Source organism: Ornithodoros turicata, chromosome 1 (genome assembly GCF_037126465.1).
Source record: "Ornithodoros turicata isolate Travis chromosome 1, ASM3712646v1, whole genome shotgun sequence".
Taxonomy (NCBI): domain Eukaryota; kingdom Metazoa; phylum Arthropoda; class Arachnida; order Ixodida; family Argasidae; genus Ornithodoros; species Ornithodoros turicata.
The window spans coordinates 174,329,868-174,351,605 of NC_088201.1; the positions used below are offsets into that span (position 1 = coordinate 174,329,868).

Below are 21,738 nucleotides of genomic sequence, written 5' to 3' on the forward strand. Positions count from 1 at the left end.
CACCGAAAAACACCCAACAACCGCCGGAAAAACCTTTCCGTGACAAAATATTGAGTTCAATTATGGTATTAGCCTAATTTGTGAGGTACACTCATGCAAACCGCCTGTTTGGGTGGCAAAAAGCTTCATAAGTGTCGTGCAGAAGGTTTTCCATTTTTATCGCACGTAGATTTTTTAAAAATAACTAAGGGTGACTCTCTCGTGCAACACCCTATATATGATGGCAAGCGTTTCATAAATGTTGCTGCACTGTCCTTTTCTGTGTACCTTGCAAACTCCTGAATAAATTGTTTTTCAATAGATATTTAAACTCTCTGTCCATTTGTATTGTTACACATGCAAGCACCAGAAACTGTCAGGGAAAAGATTAACACGTGACATTATTTCCTTGTACGCTGCAGTAGATTATAGTACTTTCGGATGCTGCCTCTGCACGTATAGGTGCAGGAGCATTAATGAAATACGCGAAATATAGGTCCCGTATAGCGTAGGTGGCAACATCCTGGTTCAGTCCTCCAAATGTCATATATGACATCCTGTGGACAAACAGGGGACGTCCATGGATGCACCTTTGACCGTTCTGCAGATGTCCACAGGATGTCCTGAGGAGTTTTGTGGATGTCCTCAGGACATCTATATGTCCAGAGATGGATGTCCAGAGGATGTCCTAAAGAAGTACTTACTCTTTGCACCAGTAAATGTTGTATGAGTGAGTAAGAGGCTTAGAAAACAGTGCAGAGGTTGTACATGTGAGGTGTACATGTGAGGGATAAATTTGGCTGCACAAACTACCCGTAAACATGGCTCACAGGATGAATGCCATGTATGTTTATAGCTGCACCAGCTACGACAGTGACGTAGGTGTCCTAGCCTCCAATACCTCCATGAGGTCAGCTATAGTGGCTTCCTAAAATACAGATACATATTTCAGCTTTTTGTGGCAGAACTAGACCGTTCTCAGGTTGTTTTACGTTTAAGGTTCTTGTTTTGGCAATCTGCCAGTCCTGCTAGTAAATCAGGTTATTCTACCCTGCTTTGGTGTCCTATGCTAAATGAAATATGGCATGTTCTTTGTTTTGATCTAACAAAACCCACTTCATGAGAGAGCGAGAGCATGTTATATATTGAACCCCATCTGTATTGAAAAGATGAAAGAATGAAGTCACTGAAAGGGAAATCCAGCTGTAGGACTGTAAGATCAATTCCCATCATGTTCAACTGACGCCGCTTGCATCACTCTGCCGTGTGTGTGAGTGGATGTGGATTGTCCCTTCACCTAACGCAACCTTAGAGGTCACTGAGGAGGCGTATTAGCTTAGCTCATTTGGTAGAGCCCTGGGGGCTTAATCGTTTCACACGTTCAACTTAACGGCACGAGACAGCTGAACGAGTCGTTCAGGCTAACGAAACGAGCAACTTTATCGATGCTTTGCGTGGTCACAATCTCTGCTCCTCGTGAAGCTTCTTCTTTGTGGTTATTTTGCACGTTGCGAGTGCTCACGTGTTGTGATGTCATCGCATTGAGCGAAGAGCAGGCTGGCAGCGAGGCTGCATCTTCTCTGACCAATAGGACTGTTTCATTTGTTCCGATAGTATGGTGAGCTAGAAGGACTGGTGTGCTTACCGGCCTATGCAATGCATGGGAGCGCTTGGTCGCGGAAATGGCACCCGGTGACGTAAGATTGTTTACATGGATGCGCTGACGCTCGCTGCGCGCCTTGCGGAACGATTTTTGTGGTGCTCCGAGATGCTCTTCTGCTTCGAGTCACGTGCCTTCCCGTGAAACGCGGGACCTTGCACAGCGCTGACTAAGAAACCAAACAGCGTCGGTGGATGGCCTATCGCGGCGTCACGAGCCGCGAGCTCTCGCGCTGTTCAACTTCGTTTTCGTTTGCTTAAGCTGTCTGATGCTTTCTGCATGATGCTTGCAACATAACATTATGAATATACAAACACGTCATGGCAGCTTTCATTGCCTTGTAACACTCTCCATTCCTCATCTTAAAAATAAAGTTGTTGTTTCGATGCGTTTCGTTGGGTGTCTTAGAGTATAGTGGCGCAGGCAGCGCTGCTGCCACACGTGTAAGCTACACTTGTAATAATACCCCTTCTACAGGTGGGCAGGAAACAAAGGGTGCGAGTGTCACAAAATATTTGGCGGTTGTAAAGGGGGGGGGGATCCTGATTGTATGGTACGGGTACTTGGAGGACGCATTTGGAAATGTAAAGCACACAGTTCCGTGACTATATCGCTTAATTGTAACCTGGCTGCTTATTTTGCTTGCGTTCAAGGTCTGTATTCATACGAGGAACAGCATTCAGGCACAAGCATGACAGGATTCCGTCTCCTGGAAGGGGTCCACTACGGTATCACCGTGACCGGGACACCACGGTATAAGTACCGGAAGTCGGCATAGACGCATTGTGGATATTAAATTTTCACACATCTTTTTAGCACAGTTTTTGGAAACCTTCTGTGGTTCCTAACTCAGAGCACTTAAAATGAGCTGGTGTGGCTCGAACAACACAGCGTGCAGGTTTAGGGCCTCCCAGCCGTGTTTACGTCAAGCGAGGTTCGGATTCGTGTCCACTCCGAACAGTCCCGGGCCTTGAGTCGTTGCCCAGCCTTTTTGTTTGTTTTTGTGAGCAGTCCCCTTTCACATCGTGTCCGGCCGCGGACGAGCAGAGAAGTGGTATGAGTCCTTTGCCCAGCAACGGTCCGTCGATCGCTCGAAACGGAGAGAGCGATCAAGGTGTAGTGGCCCACCTCAGTTCTCGGCGGTTGGGTAAATCTGGTCCGGATCAGAAACGCAGAGGCGCGCCGACCAGTGCTTCAATAAAATACGGTTACCATATGTCCTACACTCCACAATGCATTTCATGTAAACAAATTACTGAGTGCGGCTACAATAGATGTAGCACAGCTACTTGTTGTGTTTGTGTAATAAGCCTCCTGACGTCTATTTGCCATACTATTCTCCCTGTTCTGGGTGTGCTGGTACAAAATCAACGTTTTGTTAGACAAGCACACAGGATGGAATGTCAAGAACTTCGGCGATAATGCACCCGCTGTTCACGTCCACATCACAACCGCATAAAATCACTTCCTCTCGCTAGCTATTCTTTTTCGAATGAGAGTCCATGCACGAAATAAAAGAAGTGAGTTTCGGAGACCAATCATTTGCATGGTGTAAACTGGATGTGTGCTGTCGAATGTGACACCTGTTGTGCACGAGTGCCCAATAACAAGAGTGGACGAACGTAGCTAAAGTTGGAGATGCCAATGACAAAAAAATAAAATATTTATGTAATGCCCTGCGTCACAGTGCCTTTCTTCTGCGGTTATTCTCCAGCTGTAACGTGGGAAGGTGCAGGCAGTGAGAAAGTATTATTCGTTCTCAAGATTCTAAGGAAAAAAAAAAGAAATAGTGATACATCATGAAACAACGCAGCAATTCAATCGTGGGTGGTTCATTCGCGCGCGCAGAAAGCTTTTCTTTATCAATAAGAAAGAAAAAGAAAGCAGCGACATTCGTCACAGGCCACAATACGTGATAACGCGGACAGATAAAGCGTTTTTCTAGAGACAAATGTAGAATATTTGAGTGTGCCGAATGGAAGAAAAGCTGACGAAGTGCTGAATTGCAGGTAGAGATGTGAAGTGTCCTAACAAGGTCTCGAGTACTGCAACTCACGTGAATCTCTCTCCAAATTTAGGGACTCTTTACTGTACCTATGTTACTGATATTTCTTGTTATACTTGAAGTACTTTCTTTTTTATGAACTTTCCGTTCGCTGTAGATTTTTGGCGCTAAAGTGTCAAGCAAGTACACTGCACAATCGTCGTTCAAAACATCCTGGCTCTTCCCATGACAGAAGTGATCTTACATGAGTAATACTTAATCTGGTCACCACAGTCTGCAGTTCGAGCTAACTCATGGTTCATGCTAGTCCTTATGTAATGTTGCGTGACGCTTTCAGTGCCATTTGGATGCTCTCACTTGAGAAAAAGTTTGGCCGATGGACGTCTTAGTTTGTTCAAGTGCCCTTGGCAGTTGGCACCCAGGTTGCTGGTGTGAATGCCATCGCGCAACTGTGATAATTACTGTAGGATGTCATTTTCGATGCACAGCCATATACTGTACGCAGCTCTAGTTTTCTGTAACAAGCACTTTTGTCCAGTTCGTGTACGGTACCGGTAGAGCGAACGATCTTCTGGAAAAGCAATCATCATCCCATGTATGTGTGTGCACGATGTGCATGCGGTTGCAACTAGCGTGCAATTACCTCCACAAGTAACTAAAAATCACGTCAGTTATCTTTGGAATATGTGTGCCACTTGGAATTCAACCTCATCCTACGATGTTCACAATGATTACCTCGTGTAGAATCAGGGCCGGCGATAGGTGGGCGGGGGGTGGGTGGGGGGAGAGTAAGGCGACCGCCTTAAGTCCCGAGCTTGCATAGACCCCGCGCACGAAGCCTTCAACAAGTGATAACTTATTTTTTGTAATATCAAGTATGCACTTAATCGTGTAAAACAGGCCCCGCAATGTGCCTTTGCCCCAGGCCCCGCACACCCCTAGCACTGGCCCTGTGTAGAATTTACTAATTGTCGTACTCATCCTCGCAATCCCTTTTCAAGGAGTCTCATTGATGCTCCTTTTACTTTTTTGACGCGATGTATTGCATCATTTCGGGAATGTTGATGGTATCTGACAAGATTGGAGTCACCAAATAAGGCAAGATCACCGGCGGTTGTTACTAGGTCGTATCGATTCAGTGTTACGCCTTCCCCCGATGGTTTCGCGATAAAACTGTATCCACATATTTGTCTTTGAAGCCGGTCAACCACGCAATGCAACGATCAAGCAGCGTTCCGTTTACATTTCTACAGTTCCTTTGTTCCTACCGTTCTACAGTTTCTACCACCTATCTTCTCTGTGCCACGTTCCTTATTCACAAAGGCATTATTAAATGAGTATTTTCTGTAATTTTTTTCTCAACTCAGCCACCTTCTGTTCATAGAAACGTAAATTTCTGATGCTTCTTCACTTTCTGTAATTGGGTGACACGAGTTGGTTTAAGTATTAGTTCCTCGACAATTTTAAACACTCTGAATGTATTAACATGTATCGCTATGTTTTCGAAAATAGAAAATAGCTGGTCTCAACGGGAACGACATCAGTTGATTTCCAGAACATATACTATATTAAATCTCAGTGTGTCTCTATGTGCGAAACTTATTCACACCAAAGAATTCCAAGGATACCTTAACGTTTCGCACACAAGCTGCATTCACTCGCTACAAGCAGCGTGGAACGGGGTGTATAATGAAATTCAAATGTAACCAGGTATCTCAAAATATTGTAGCGAAAATTTCGCCACCTTCTTGCAATGTGCCAAAACGGGAGAATCATCGACTGACATTTTCTTCCTGAACATTAAGGCGCTACCTCTAGCATACATTAAAAACGAAAACATCACTGCCCATTCCTAGTCGGAACCCTGCACCGATTTCAAGCACGCCCCGTTGTCAGCAGTTTATCAAGTTCATCGAGTTTATCAGCGTGACACACCAGCACGCGCACATCTTTCTTTGCGTACTGCTTCAATTTCGCCTATCGCAGGTACTCTGGGGTTCTCCGCGTTGCTCTTTGCAGATAGGGCCACGTGACCACGAGGGCGCGCGCAGCGAGAGCGAGCCGAGCCCTTCGTAGCCACCTGTCGGCATGTTCTCAGGATCTTGAGGTTTTGTGTGTGCTTGTGATTTCTCGGTGTTCCAGCCTCAGAACGTCAATTCCCACTGTCATGATCTGTATTGCTTCTTTCCAGGTGAAGCAGCCAACAAGGAACAGTCTGCTGCTGGCAACCCCAACCATAGTGGCTCTGAGAATGACCATGCACCCGCGCAACAATCACCTCTAGTCACCAATCTAGTGACCCATAACAAGGTATGTCCAGTTCATTGCGTCACAACATTGTGTCTCGTGCTTGTGATGCGTTGACTGCTTAAAGCAAGCAGCAAAAAATCTGCACATTTCTGAAGTCACAACAGCAACGCACGTTTCATGCATAGGATACGTAGTGCCGAGACTAGTGTTGGTTTCACCTCACATTGCAAGACCATAAGTCGTACATCGACACCGCGAGGGTAATTGTGATAACAAAACTTAGAAGTGCATACAACGGGTACATGTATAACAATTATTTCATTTATACAGAAGGGATGTACCAGACATAACTGAATACTGTACTGCATGATATTACTACCTAGCACAATTGATTTGGTAGAGTGTGTGTTGGCATTATTTTTTTTTTCATATTTTCAGGATCGTCATCTGATCACTGCAGCGGAGATGAGATCATGGTAATTCATTGCTCGTTTTTTTTCTCTTAACGTGCTAGTCTGATAGGCTGAGTACTCATGTAATTATAAAGCTTTAGATCTACGGTCATGTGTGTACAGAATATGAGGAGTTGTACAGCATCATATGGTCATTAAAGCAGTACAGGCGGCCATGCAAAATATTTTCAATTTAGAATATCTGATGCAAGTATGTGAGTAAATCTGCCGACTAACACATAAGGCTTTGATATATGCAAGTGCTTTCAGAAAACGAAACACTAGACAAGCACTCTTGGGTGCGTTCACACTTGACTTGCTCTGCGAGACGTAACGATGAGTTGAAGGACGCTGTGTACATGAGCCGTCACAGCATAATGTCTGCGTGTTAATTGTTCACTGGCCAGTCGTACAGCCAAGATCAGCGCGTCTTTCTCTTGGGGGTGTCACTCGTGGGGAAACAACTTCAGACGTGATCCCGGGCCAGAACATGACGTCCCGCGCTCTCTCCTTCATCTTTTCTTCTCCGCAGTGTGAAGCATGTAACAGCTTTAGTGTTATTTGCCGCATTGCCTTTGGGATGATTAGTCTGTTGGAACGAAACAGCAGACCATCCAGCGCGTGAATTTCTTCCTTGTAGGTCCAGTACTGACCCACCTCGTTGTCAACTTCGTTTTTATTGTTAGGCCATGCTGTTTCCGCGTAGTTTCGGAGCTTCTGCAGCTGGCTGTCACGTTGTGTCGCTAGCAATATTTCCACTATTTTTTCGTCGGAAACATCGACGTATTGAAGTACGTTTACATAGAAGTGCTCCTCTTCTCTCAGGCATTCCTGCTTCGGAAAGCGTGATAAAGTATCTGCAATGAACATTTCCTTTCCAGGTTTGTATACAACGTTAATCGGGTATTTTTGAAGTGCGAGCCTCATTCTTTGTAGACGAAGTGGACATACGTGAAGAGACTTCTTGAAAATTGCTTCCAACGGCTTGTGGTCGGACTCCACCTTTACGCTAGGTTGTCCGAAGATGTATTCGTGGAACTTCTCACAGCCGTGTGCAATCTCCTTTTCAATTTGTGCATATCTTTGTTGAGTCTCCGTAAGGGAACGGGACGAGTACGCAACGGGATGCCCTTCTTGTGTTAAGACAGCTCCAACTCCATCCTGGCTGGCGTCGACTGAGAGCGTCACAGGCTTGTCTGCTAGAAAGTATGCTAAAACCGGTACCTTCGTTAACGCTTTGCGTAGCGCTTTGAAGCTGTCTTTGTGTCTGGTCGACCATTCCCAAATTGTATCTGTTTTGAGCAGTTCACGTAGCTGTGCCTACACCTGTGATGCATTGGGGATGAAACTTGACACGAAGTTGATCATGCCCAGGAAGGTACGAAGTTCCTTGACATTTGTTGGCTCAGTAACGGCGAGAACATCCTCGACTCGCCTTGGATCCACAGCAAGTCCTTCTGACGTGATGATTTGTCCCAAGTACCGTACTTGCTGTTGAAGGAAACAACATTTTTCCTTATGTTTAGTTTGAGGTTTACATTACTGCATCGCTCCAGCAGCCTCATAAGGCGTTGATCATGCTCAGCCTTCGTCCTTCCCCAGAGAAGGATGTCGTCCATTACGACGTCGACACCGTCGAGATCCTGTAGGACCCTGTGCATAGCTCGCTGGAAGACTTCAGGAGCTGTTGAAATCCCAAACGGCATCCTTAGGAAACGGTATCGCCCAAGTGGTGTGCTCATAGTACAGATGTATGAGGAGTCCTTGTCGAGATGAATTTGCCAAAAGCCAGACGATGCGTCAAGTGTCGAAAAGTACTTTGCCTTTCCCAGAAGCGGCGCGATATCTTCGAGTGTCGCCATGGGGTAATGTTCTCGAAGGAGCGCTTTGTTGAGACCTGCGGGATCAAGACAGATCCTGACCTTTCTTGACCACGACCACCATGTTGCTCGCCCACTCGGTAGGTTCCGTCACCTTGGCGATTACCTCGTCGGCTTCCACGTGGTCGAGTTCGCGCTTTACTTTCTCTTTCAATGCAACGGCAATCCGCCTTGCTGGTTTTACAACTCCTTTTGCATGGGGTGTTAACTTCATGTGGTACTGTACCCTTTTCAGCTTTCCAAGACCTTCAAAGACGTCGCGATAAGGTAGTGCTGGTCCGTACAAGTGATGTTCGTCGCTTGTTTTTGTAGCAACTGCCGAAAGCACTGTGCGCTGGATGAGGCCTAGTTCTTCCGACGCTTTCCCACTCAGGGTAAGCGGTACCTCTTGTGGTACGACGAAGAACTCCACCTTTCTGCTTTGTCCGTTACATGATGCTTGCAGAGGAATCCTGCCTGCGGCCTTCTGCTTGAAACCAAAGAAAGTGTTCAAAGTAACGTTGCATTTTGAAGTCTTCTTGTTGGTGACTTTTCTCAACTGACCGGCTGAGATTACGGAACAGTTCGCAGCAGTGTATACTCTGCAGTTTAGCATGAGGTCCTCGATCGTAACCTCAGCAGACCAGAGCTCGCTCGATACGACGTTATCTACGGACAGCATTTGCAAGAAGTAAGTGTCTTCTTTACGTTCCACTTCAAGGACTTGTTTTGCCTTCGGCTTCCTTCTATATTTCTTTCGTTATCCTTTGCTTCTACATACATTGGCGAAGTGGTTAAAGGACAACGGAAGCGAAATTTGTCCATTGCAAAAAAAAGGTCCGATCAAGGTGTAAATATTACGTAGAATTATGGTGCCACTAGTATTTTGCGAGTACGCTGTACGGATGGACATATTTTTGACGATTAAGAGCGCGCTGTGCCGCCCACCCGACACGATCGCCCATGGAGCACGCCCTCTGCCGCAAAGCATTGCGGGAAGATCTGTGGAGGGCGTGACGTCAGATATTCCTCGAGCTCCATGTGCGGCTGGCCAGTGAACGTGATAAACACAGCAAATTCCGAATAACGCCTGAAGATGTTCGATTCGGAGATCTCGTGGAAGTCTGAAGGCGATATATCCTATGAGAGATGGGTTCATACATGCTTCTTCGTCTCCGTTCTTTCCGCATAGCAGGAATCGGACGTACGCCGAAACGCCAAGTGGAGGTAAAGGTTTGTGCCTTCCGTTTTTGGGAACATACAGATGTGGCCGTTCGTTCTTTCTGCCTGATGTACTTCGTTGACAAGCCAAGGCTAATGAGCACCTCTAGATTTGTTTCGAGCCATTCGTCAACAATATGTCTTATCACTACTTCTCTTGTTTCACCTGTCTGCAAGTAGGCATAGACGGATTAGCGGCGAGAATAAGATTCCTGTCTTCCCATCTCTCGATTGCCCGTCGAGCGCCAATGGCCAATACGGCCACGGAAACAACCACAGACTGGTAGAGCGTGTTTGTTCTGAAACATATCCTGGCCGAACGCAAGGTAAGACAGGCAGCAATGTAAGCAGCAAGACTCTCACCCCTAGAGAGAATGAGATCACCTTCCTTCGAATGGATTTTGGGGGCCAGCCTCGGTAGTGTTATCTTTGTAATAAACGTCAGTGGATGTTTGACGCTTATTTTTGTGCTGTCTATCCGTGGGTCGTTCGTGCAAGGAACACTATGTCCTCGCATTGTTGAAATGAAGTCGTCAACATGCTGTAGTACAGCCAGGAAAGACTTCACAAGCATGTACAATTTTTCTTGTCGCGAAAATCAACCTCCGATCGTAAAACAAACGTGAAATCGAAGTCAGGAACTTCAACAGGAGAGACACCGTGCGTCACTTCCGTGGTCTGCTACGGCGGCGCGGCGACGCTCACAAGGGGCTCAGAGTGCCCCGCGGCCGAATTTTATGTCGCGATTGTGGCGGCATTTCAACCAATACGTAAATCTAAGTCGAATTCCGGGTTGTTTTGGTAAACATCGCAATATGAAGCAAACAGCTTTGCAGCTTATTTTCGCTTCCGTCGTCCTTTAAGTTTACCGCAACTCTTGCTTTCTTTACCTTGCGCAGGAGATGCATCTTTATCGTGCATATATCCACACTTCCAACAAGTTCTCGTTCGCCTCGTGATGGCGTGAACGTCCTTCACTTCTGTTACATCATCGAGAGCCAGCAGATGAACCATCCAAAGGTTTATTCCAAACCAGAGAGCCCGAAGAAAACCATCCGCTCCCAACGGAAGCTTACAGCAAGAATGCGAACACAACAGGACGCGCAGCGCGTGAACAGTTCCGCAACTTTGTCGTCGTCACTATATTACACTTTTCCCCCCCTTAGTCTGAAACTGAATGTCCGAAACGCACAGGTTTCTTGAGTGGTCTACCACGAGATGACGTAGGCCCCGATATGATGTCCCTAGGTGCTGCCGGTAGTGGAGCGTCGTCGTGAGGCGGGTGCTCCGCCGCTGTGGAAAGCCATTGAGGAATATGTCTCGAACGAGCTTGGGAAGTGACGGGGACCACGTCTGTGGGGCAAGGCGAGTCGTTTGGCGGCACCGGTAGCCTTGCAGCTGGCGAATTTATGTCACCAGTGGGGAACCGGAAGCTAGACGTGAGACGTGGTGTGCTGTCAACCGGCGAAGAGGACCTGCGCATGTGATCCACATGCCGACGAAGCAGTCGTCCATCCTGTGTGAGGTCCTCGTAGGAACGTTTGCCGACCTTCCTGCAGACCTTCACTTGACACCACTTTCCATTATTGGTGAGTCCTGAACCACGCGGTCTGGCCGACCTTGAAGTGGTCGTCAAGCTGGGCTTGGGTGTCGGGGGGCGAGTCCTCGTAATGCGGGTGAATTGCGTCCAGGGCAGTCCTCAATTCCCTTCCAAACATTTGTTTGGCTGGCGTCTCCTTGGTTACCGCATGCGCTGTCGTGTGCTGGTTCAGGAGGAATCTCGACAGACGACACTGAATACTTCCTTGGGTGTGTTTCTTCAGGGCCCGCTTTAGCTCCTGAACCATCCTCTCCGCCTGGCCGTTTGTAGCGGGATGATAAGGGGCGCTGGTTACGTGGCGGATACCATTGCGGCTGAAGAACGACTTCATCTCGCTGGAAACGAAGGCGGTACCATTATCGCTGACCACGAGTTGCGGAAGTCCGAAAGTGGCAAAGATGGCGCGTAGCGCGTCGATGAGGGTGGAGCTTGTTGCGGTGGACACGGGTCGCACCTCGAGCCACTTCGTGACGGCGTCAACTACAACAAGGTAGGATTGGCCGTGAATCGGTCCAGCGAGATCCATGTGGAGGACAGACCAAGCGACACGAGGACGAGACCACGGTGGTGGTGGTTGTCTTGGCAGAGACTTGGCATAGCGCTGACACGTGTGGCAGCTGCTTACGGCGTTCTCGATGGCGGTGTCGAGTTGTGGCCACCAGAAATAACTTCTTGCAGCGTGCTTCATGGCTGTCATTCCTCTGTGGCCAGCGTGGAGCAGGGTGAGAGCTTGCGACTGTAGCGCTGGGGGAATAACCACTCGCGAACCCCAAAGTAAGCAACCTTTGTGGGTAGAAAGTTCGTTCCTTCTTACGTTGAAGGGCAGAAAATCTTTCCCGGTCCAATCTGAGACGTAACCCGACTGTACACCTTGATACACTCTTGAGAGGGTTGTATCCTGTGCAGTTGACTGCGCAATAGCCGAAGTCATGAGAGGGGGAATGGAAACTGCCTCGATCATGAGCACATCTCCAGGTCCCGCCGGTTCATCCTCTTCTAGAGGTAGAGGCAGTCTGCTGAGGGCGTCGGCGTTTTGATGGCGTTTTCCCGGCCTGTAATGTAGTTTATAGCTGTACGCCCGAGCAACAGGCACCATCTTGTCATACGTGGAGATAAAACTGCAGGAATCGGGCGGTCCGCGCCCATGATGCCCAGTAGGGGTTTGTGGTCGCTGTAGATGATTACTTCTCTCCCTGCGATATACTGGTGGAAGTGTGTCACTGCAAACACGATGGCTAAGCCCTCTTTATCCAACTGTGCATAGTTGCGCTCAGCTTTCCCCAGTGTGCGCGAAGCGAATGCAATTGGAGCTTCGTTTCCTTGATCGTCAGGCTGTGCCAGGACTGCGCCGAGTCCGTACGGCGAGCCGTCACGGGACAGGACAAGGGGTTTCTTCTCGTCATAGTGCTGGAGGACAGGAGCGGACAGCAACCTTCCTTTCAGCTCGTCGAATGCCCTCCGATGTTTTTCTTCCCAACGCCAAGGGGCTTCCGCATCCAAAAGCCTCTGCAGACTCTCTGCAATCGTAGCTCGGTCTTTGATGTATTTACAGTAGAATGCCAGCAGGCCCAGGAAGGACTGCAGCTGCGCTTTGTTTGTGGGTGGTGGAGCATCGGCGATAGCCTGTATTTTGCTGTGAGAAGGTCGAACGCCTTCTGTGTTGACGATGTGTCCCAAAAACTCAAGCTCTTGCACGCCAAAGATGCATTTCCCCCGTTTTGCTTTTAGCCCAGCTTGCCTGAGCCTCTGTAGTACGGCTGTGAGACGTCCGCCGTGTTCTTCCATGGTTGCGGCGAAAATCAAAATATCATCAAGATAGACGACCACGCCGTCAAGCCCCATGAGGAGTCGATCCATGAATTGCTGAAAAACCAGCGGGGAGACGGAAACTCCGAACGGTAGACGTTTCACCTTGAACAATCCCTTGAGTGTAGTGATTGTTAGTGCTTCCGCCGTGGCGTCGTCTACACGAAGCTGTTGATATGCTTGAGTCAGGTCCGCTCTTGAAAAAACTTTCCTCCTCGTAACGTTGACAGAAGGTGGTCTATCGTTGGCAGCGGGTACGACGCAAATTCCACGCTTGCGTTTACTGTCGTTCGGTAATCCCCGCAAATCCGGAGAGTATTATCCTTTTTTCTAACGATCACAATTGGCGTAGCCCATCTTGAAGCTTGCACAGGTTCCAAGATACCTTGTGTTTCGAGCTTCTCGAGTTCCTTAAACACCGCGTCCCGGAGTGCAAAAGGTACAGGCCGAGCTTTCAAGAACTTTGGTGAAGCCTCCTGTTTCTTGGTGATGTGCACTGGAGTGCCACTGTGTCCGTTGAAAGCCGGATCGAAGACGTCCGAATACTGTGCCAGTACAGTATCGACTGTCTCGGCCATGCGCATCTGGTTGACCTTGACGGAGATTCCGAGGTACTGGAACCAGTCGCGCCCTAAGAGAGATGAGCCAGCTCCCTTCACTACTCGTAGGGGTAGAACATGCGTGCTGTCGTCCAGCTGAACGGTAACCGAGATCTTCCCCAGAAGTGTCAACGGTTGGCCCGACCAAGTTGACAAAGTTGTTGGTTCTGGCTGAAGCTTTGGACGTCGAGTACGCCATAAGTTCCTGTATGTGTCGTCGCCAATAATCGAAAAAGCGGCGCCTGAGTCTACCTCCATTACGTGTGGTACGTCATTGAGCCTCAAAGCCATGGTTATCTTCGGAGCTACTTCGGAGCGTACGTTATGCAGCGTGTAGACTGACGGTACTGTAACGTCTTCGTGCTCTGGCTGCAACTGATTTGTTGTCCGATCCTTCATCTGTGACTTCTTGGACCTACAGGCCTTTTCGATGTGCCCTTTCTTTTTGCAGAAGTGGCAAACGGCGTCCCTGAATCGACAACCCGATGGATCATGCTGTCCCTCGCAGCGAAAACATGGCTGAGAATGTTGCCGATCCTTCTTCCGCTTCTTAGTGGGAACCTTCTTGGCCATTGCGTTAATTTGCTGAGAGTCCCCCATTCCTTTGATTTGGGCCTGCTGGTTTAAAGCGGATTCCGCAGCCAAGGCTAGGTCCAGAGCGCGTTCGAAGGTAATGTTCCGTTCTGTGAGTAGACGCTGTTGAAGCGCTGGGTCTCGAACTCCGCAAATCAGCCTGTCTCTCAACATTACGTTGAGCGGTAGCGGCGTGTCCAAAGCTGGAACGGGGTCGGCCGGCCGGGCTACTGCATCGCCTGACTCTGCAGGGGTTTGCAAAGGCCTCGCTGCTGGTGTTCCGAAGTTGCATTCCTTCGCAATACTTCGAAGCTCCGTCACGTACTGTGAAATAGATTCCGAGGGAAGTTGATCCTGTTTGTGGAACTTGCAGCGTCCCAGAAGTTCGGTAGGCTTAGGGTCGAAGTGTCCACTCAGAATTTCCACAAGTTCGGCATAATCCACTTCGGCTGGAAGTCGAGGGTGGACAAGAGCTCGTATGGTCTGATATGTCCGCTCACCACATTGGCTTAGAAGAAACGCCCGTTTCTTCGTGGGTTGGGTGATTTCATTGGCTTCGAAGTAGAATGCCACGCGTTCGATCCATGACGACCAGTCAGCACCTTCGCTGAATTCGTGTAGCCGCAGAGACATCGTGGAGAATGGAGCCTGCCGTGGGTTGGATTTCTCGTCGCCAGTGTTACATCATCGAGAGCCAGCAGATGAACCATCCAAAGGTTTATTCCAAACCAGAGAGCCCGAAGAAAACCATCCGCTCCCAACGGAAGCTTACAGCAAGAATGCGAACACAACAGGACGCGCAGCGCATGAACAGTTCCGCAACTTTGTCGTCGTCACTATATTACAACTTCATCTTTTTCCTTCTGGATATCGTCAAACTGCTGCTTGCTGAGCTCTCTCATCCGACATATGTTTCTATAACCTTCTAACATGACGAAGTTTCCGAGATCAGCCTTTGCTGAAGTTTCTTGTCGCGAACTCCAAGGATTATGCGGCTTCGCAGCATGCGTTTTTCCAAGGTCCCGAACTCGCAGCTAGCCGCGAGTATCCGAAGCTCTGTCAGCCGGTCGTCAAATCGCTCCCCTTCTTTCTGGTTTCGCGATCCGAACAGAAATTCCTGGGACGTTAAATCGAACGTCGGTTTGCAGTGCTCTTCCAGTTTCTGGATAAGCTTGTCGACATCGTCACGGTCCACTTTGGTTTCAAACTGTAGCGTACTGCATATCTTCCTTCCTTCTTCACCCAGTGTAACCAAGAAGGTCGCGGCCTGAACTTCCTTTGGCTGCGCCTTTAGATTTGTCGTTGTAGAGAAGAGTATTCGCCTTTCCACAACTTCAACGCTTTCCAAAGATCGCCGGTAACATCGAGTGGCTTGGATGGAAGCAGGATACTTGTCATCTGTGCTGCTACCACCGTTGAAGTCATCGGCGTACTAGTCTTTTCCATTGCGAACTAGCTAGGGCTAATCCTTTCGCTTCGAACGCTGGCCAAGTCATCGACGCAACACCGTTGCCACCATGTCACTCGTGGGGCAACAATTTCAGGCGTGATCCTGGGCCAGAACATGAATTCCGCGCTGTCTCCTTCATCTTTTCTTCTCCACAGTGTGAAGCATGTAACAGCTTTAGTGTGACTTGCCGCATTGCCTTTGGGATGATTAGTCTGTTGGAACGAAACAGCAGACCATCCTGCGCGTGAATGTCTTCCTTGTAGGTAGGCATTTTGTACTTTGTAATCAGTAAAGCTGTTCATTTGGGGGTGGGGTATTCTGGATTGAATGCGTGACTGTGCTCATTCATTTCCTGTCCGAGGTTCCCTGGGGGCAGTGCTTCAGAACAGTGAACAGCTGACACTAGCAAACATTTCTGTCAGTCAGTGCTGACAATATGACGCAAGTTCATGATCAGAGGGTAGTACTGCTCTCTAGCACTATTGTGTATGATTACTTTTTCCAGAGTGTTGCTGTGCAATTTAAATTCCATTTTCGTGATAATTATGACTGGATTGAATTAGTTCTCATAGTATATTTTGCAGCCCTGCTAAGCTTGAAAATTTTAGTTTAGCAGCCGTGCAGCTCAAAAAAAAGTTATGTCGATCCATCGTGCGTCCAAAGTTTTTTAGTTTTAGCATATGTCACCAATGCTTTTTTATTTGCCTACAGGTTGACCTTGGAAATGGAGTTCAAGTCACACAGAAGAAACTTGACTACCTGTGGCAGCACGAGGAAGGGTCACGCTTCCTCAAGGAACTCGCAGTAGCAGTTTGGGGGACGTCCGTTCTGGCAAGGAAAACATTCACCGGAGAGCCGTCACACAACTCTCAGTCGAGAGGCAAAACTGAAGTGTTTCCCGCATTAACGCCTGAAAAAGTGGAGGCTGTGGGCCGTAAGTGTTTTTTTTTTCTGTGTCTCATACAAAGCCCAGTCTCGTTAGCAAAAGTTCTCATTTTGGCTCGCCATTTAGTATTTGTGACAACATTTCAAAATGTAATACTAAAATGACACATTCGTGTAACTTCTCAGCTGGCAAAATTAGAAGACAGGCTCTGTGCTTCAAGTAATGTACCAGGTAACGATGGCCTCTGCTAAACTCAGCACAGACTTTGAACACAGGCCAATGTGGGTGGCTTAGAGAGTATAAATACAATATCGAAAGCAAACAGGTTATATATTGCTGGGTCTCGCTGCAGCGATTGTTGCACTATCCTTAGTTATTGCATCAGCATAAAGAATTAGACAATACGGTCTTCAACCAGAAACATTGCAAAGTTATTTGGAGCGACCAAATACGGAAACCCGGTTTAACGTGTGAGCAAAAGTGAGCTGCATGAAAGGTGTTTCAAACATATTCCTTAAACACTCCGTTGTGCTGCACAGGACAACAAATAAGTGATGTGTATGTTTGTCTCTGCCCACCCTGTGTTTCAAAATTTGTTTGTGCTTAGACATATATCATGCACACCAACAAGCTGCACCTTATGCTTTGTGCTTACAACTATCACTTCTGGTAGTGCAGTCCAAACTATCAAATTGCAGTTTTACTTGAAATCTTGTCATTCAAGTTCTAACATCATTTGTTACGCTCCAGAATTTCGTAGCGGTAAAGTACTGGCTTCTCCTCAGGAAGAAGTTCCTGAAATCCTGCACATTGTGTAGCTTTCTTCATAGTTTCAAAGATATTTTTGAAATGGGATTATTTTGGGGTATATTTAATTTACACTGTATATTGATGTTTTCACTCCCCCACTATGTTCACTGAGAGTTGACCTGCATATTTTCCTCTTTGCAGAGACCTACAGGAGGTATTTGACTGAAAAAAAAAAACATCTTCCGGCAGAAGAGCAGAGGAAGAAGAGTGCTGCAATGCACAAGTACATGAGTGAAAAAATTTGTGACCTGCGGCGCAGGCGAAAGGACGTTTAATTATTTTTCAGACTACGCAGTCTAGTTGTTTTATGCGCACTAAAAAACATACCTTCACTGTGCAGCACGCAGTGTGCCAGTCATTGCCACGGATGCTAGGGCTACCACTTCTGATTTGAAGAGAGAGGGGGGCGTATGCCGTTTTCTGTCGATTTTGATGTATCGGGATCGACATTGATAGGCGTGCGCTACTCTCTATCGTCAAATCTGAAAAAAATACCCTCTCATTCGTGGCAATGGTTAGTGCAACAGCCTGCTTTGCAGTGAGGTTCTGTTTTCCAAGTGCATACCTGGGAAAAAACGTCTAGTATCCTTCTCATTCCAAGCTCAGTGAAAACGGTACTAATTTTTGTGCCTGAGAAATTTTTGCCCCAAGAAAGGGTCTTTTTTCCTTTTGTCAGGACAGTAAAAAGGACTGCCGCGCACACAACGCACAAGTGTAAAAACTGGGACTGGTGTACCCAAAGTGGGAAGTAAGTGGGAGGACGATAATTAGGATGCTTGAAGTTTCGAGTGGACGCTCTTCTTCAGCAAAAGGGGAAACAGAAATCTAGTGTCGGAGGATGTTCAACAGACTGCCGCGCCTGCGAGTGGGCTCAAGCACATATCAGAAGCCCACTAGCGGGTTGGGCAGCGTCTTGTGCATCCTCCGTCTCCAGCTTTCTGTTTCCCCTAATTATCGTCCTCCCACTTACTTACCCCTTTCTGTACAGTAGTCCCGGTTTTTACTTCTTTTTGTTTGTATAGCGTCATATACCTTGTTGTGCAATTTTTTCCACAGCTGAAAAGATGTGTTGTCACCTTACGCTCATTGTGAACACGGCCAGTCAGAAACAGGCCTAGTCAGTTCTGATGACTCTAAAAACATACCTTCACTGTACAGTGAGCTGTGTGCTAAATATTGTCATGGGTGCTAGGATTACCACCTCTGATTGAAAGAGAGAGGGGGTGTACGCCTTTTTCTGTAAATTTTTCTCTATCGAGATTGACACAGATAGGCGTACATTGTAGTCTGTCGTTGAATTGTAAGTAGTGGCCTATCATTCGTGGTAGTGGTTGGCCTACTATGCAGTGAAGTTGTGTTTTTCAAGTGCGGACCTCAGAAAAGTGCAATTTCCTACACATTGTAAGAGTTTCTCAGAGGAATAGCACTCACTTTTGTAAAGTTATGATATATCACAGACAGTTGTGACGCAAAAAAAGCATTTTCACTTGTACTGACACACCATTTTCTACAATTTTCTGTATGGGTGAAAAGAGGTCTTGTCGCTTTACGCTGTCGTGACCAAGTCTAGTCACTTCTATGCATTCCGCTAAAAACATGCCTTCATTGTACAGCATGATGTGTGTCAGGCACTGCCACAGATGCTCAGATTTGCACTTCCGATTTGAAGAAAGAGGTGTGCATGGCTTTTCCTGTCAAAACTGCATCATTTGTGGCAGTAGTTGTTGCACAGCCTGCTATGCTATGAAGTTCTGTTTTTAACTTTTGTGTACCTGATATACACCACATGCAGACAGTTTTGACCCAAGAAATGATATTTTTCCTTGTATTGACCCTTGTATCGCTTTCTACATTGATATGATTTGTACCATTATAGGTCCAGCTTTCAAGGCAGCGTTTGTGTGCTTACGTGTGGGGTAGCATGGATGCTAGCCAGGCCTCGTGAGTCGTCGGCCATCCATGAGGGCTGGTGCACATTCAGCCATCAGCTATCAGGGCTGATGCAGCCACCAGGCCTGATGCCGCCACCAGCCACCAGGCCTGATGCCGCCACCCGCCATCAGGGTTGATACACCATCAGGGTCAAAAAACCTACCAGACATCAGATTTGATGGTCCATCAGGGGAATTTTCAATAGGGGTGCGCTGGTAGTGTGGTGATCTTATAGTGTTATATGAGACTACGGCCTATCGGCTGCTACGATGGTTGAACACAAAACTAACGGCGAATGAGATATGCAATAGGCTACTTCTTCCTGCTATTAAGCTATCTAATTGAAACATACAACCAGTCACATAGTTCCGCACATCCTCTATTGTGTTTCGCCTTTTATCTTTCACTATATCTGAATACACTAACCTAACTCTGAATACGCTGAATTTGCCACTTGCAACGAAGGAAACACGTATTTTGAGCGTTGTTTGCTAAAAATATCAAACGACACAGGCCGTGCGCCACTTATATAGGGGTCAAAAACACGCGTGATACGCTTAAGCGTAGGAATATTTTGCTCTTCGAGTCATGTACCGAATATTGCGCCCATCTTCTTTATTGTATCTTGCTTTGTGTACTGATATGCGCCGCCTACACCCTTACACGAATCAACCCACTCAAACAACACGGAACGACTTGCAGAGACTCGAGACGCGTTGGCCGATCGAAAGACAAAGGGTTCTCGGTCTTGTAACAAATTGAAACAATGTGTTCGGCGTCAGGCATGGTCTGATACATCATCGTTGTGCATATCATGTACGTTGTGCGGATCCTTGCCAAGGGCTGCATAAGTTTGCCGACCGACTGCCTCAAGGTAAAAAAGTTGTCCTTATCTAAATGCTGAAGTAATGTTCCATAAATTGCGGAGCTTCTAATTGTACCTGTGATGTCGAGTGATAATAGGGAGTTAGGATAGCGTTTGTTGCAAATGCAAATGCAAAACGTATACGCTATATGGGACGCAACGGGTGCTTAGTAGTGGCGTTTCTGTGTCTTACGTAAGCTGCTGTCTTACGTTAGTTGCTTGCAGCGCCATTACGGCTGTAGCGGTGCAGACTAAAAATAAAGACTAGAAGGTAAAGACTAGAAAATCAAACAGAGGCACTTAAGCTTGTTTTTGTTGTTCCTAATAAAAATACATGCTATCGCAAGTCAACTCCTGCCATGTTCAGAATGCTCACACTCACTATGTGCAAGTTGACGTCCACCAGCGTGGCGTCATGACATGCTTCCAAACCTAGTTTAACATTCGCGAGTTTCAGTATCTGAAGTATACTGTTGAGACGGGATTGTTATATCACAAACACTTTCAAGTCAATAGTTAAGGAAACAACAATTGTCCTGTCGTGCATCGCACGCGGTATGCGTGCAGTTATTTGCGGGCTTTGGTACATCGGAGAAATTCTAGAAAAACGATAGAAGAAAGGAAGTGATTAAATTCACGCTTAGCAATGTGATGTCACTCGCTCCAAAGAAAGAGAGTGATAGGCTTATCATGTTTTGGGAACTCTTATCGTTAACATTTTACGATTCCTTCCAAACACTTCCTATTATTCGAACATAACAATAATAATTCGGGGCTTTACGTCGCGAGACAAATGAGGGCCAGTTCTCACTTGGTGACGCCCGACGCGGCGGCGTCAGCAGGCGGCGGAAATAGAGCCGCATTTCCGAAGTCGGGATACCTCGAGCCAAAAAAATTGCGGTGCCGAACGACGTCGGCGAGAGCTGCCGAGAACAACAGCTGGTGACCAATTAGGTGACACAGAAGGGCCACGCCCCCTGATTTTTCTTCTGGTTTGGACTACGGAACGTCACTGTGGTGGGAACAAGGAATCGTGCGCGCTGACGGAGCCGCGGAAATGCGCCTTTACCTCCGCCGTCCGCTCTCGACGCCGCGTCGGCGTCGCCAAGTGAGAAGCTGAGCGACCTGAGAACCTGAGCGAGCCTGAGCGACACCACAGTGGTGGGGTTTGTGGATTAATTAATTAGTCGATTATTTAAATAATCGATTATTGGATTAATTTTTTTCCGCCTGAGGGTTCTTCAACGTATGCCGAAATCTCGACACACGGCACACCACATTTAACGCCTCCAGCGGAAGACGTCTAAGCAACGTGTACCCTTCCACCAAGTTGTCACCGTCCTCGGCGGGGTTATTACTCGAATGTACGCGAATTATCACAAAACGTAGCTTCACGTTTCCGGCCATTAGTGTTTCTCAGGGAATCAGATAGGGAAGCGTGAAGGGGTACACTCTGGGTATTGTGCATTTACCTCCCTGACTGATTAAGCCTCACGATACCCTATGTATTCGGACTACATGGATACTTGTATCACTTATCCTCGTGTGGTACTCTATGTTACGCTCTAGTTTTTCTAGTGTATTCTGCTACTGAAATCGCTTTACGGGTTCATCACAGCGGTCTTGCACCTGGCTGTGATGTGTACATGGCTATTATGGAAATAAATATGAAATATAATAATAGGTGCTCCGACATAGAACTACCGCAACAACCGAACTACCCCACATCTAAACGTTTAGCAACCAAACCCAAGTCAAAACAGAGCTACAGAGAGAACCAACGGCGCACGC

The 21,738-nt window shown here is 47.3% G+C and overlaps 2 protein-coding genes across 2 annotated transcripts; both read right to left on the reverse strand.

The window, feature by feature from the left end:
* Positions 1-11,009: 11,009 nt before the first annotated feature.
* LOC135390512 (uncharacterized protein K02A2.6-like) lies at positions 11,010-12,868 on the reverse strand. Its single transcript, XM_064620207.1, has 2 exons — positions 12,120-12,868; positions 11,010-12,078 (listed from the first exon to the last, which is right to left on the reverse strand). Exons 1-2 carry the CDS (start codon positions 12,866-12,868, stop codon positions 11,010-11,012), a joined length of 1,818 nt encoding a protein of 605 aa, XP_064476277.1.
* A 149-nt stretch (positions 12,869-13,017) lies between these two features.
* On the reverse strand, positions 13,018-14,637 carry LOC135390521 (uncharacterized protein K02A2.6-like). The gene has a single exon (XM_064620219.1). It carries the CDS (start codon positions 14,635-14,637, stop codon positions 13,018-13,020), a length of 1,620 nt encoding a protein of 539 aa, XP_064476289.1.
* Positions 14,638-21,738: the final 7,101 nt, after the last annotated feature.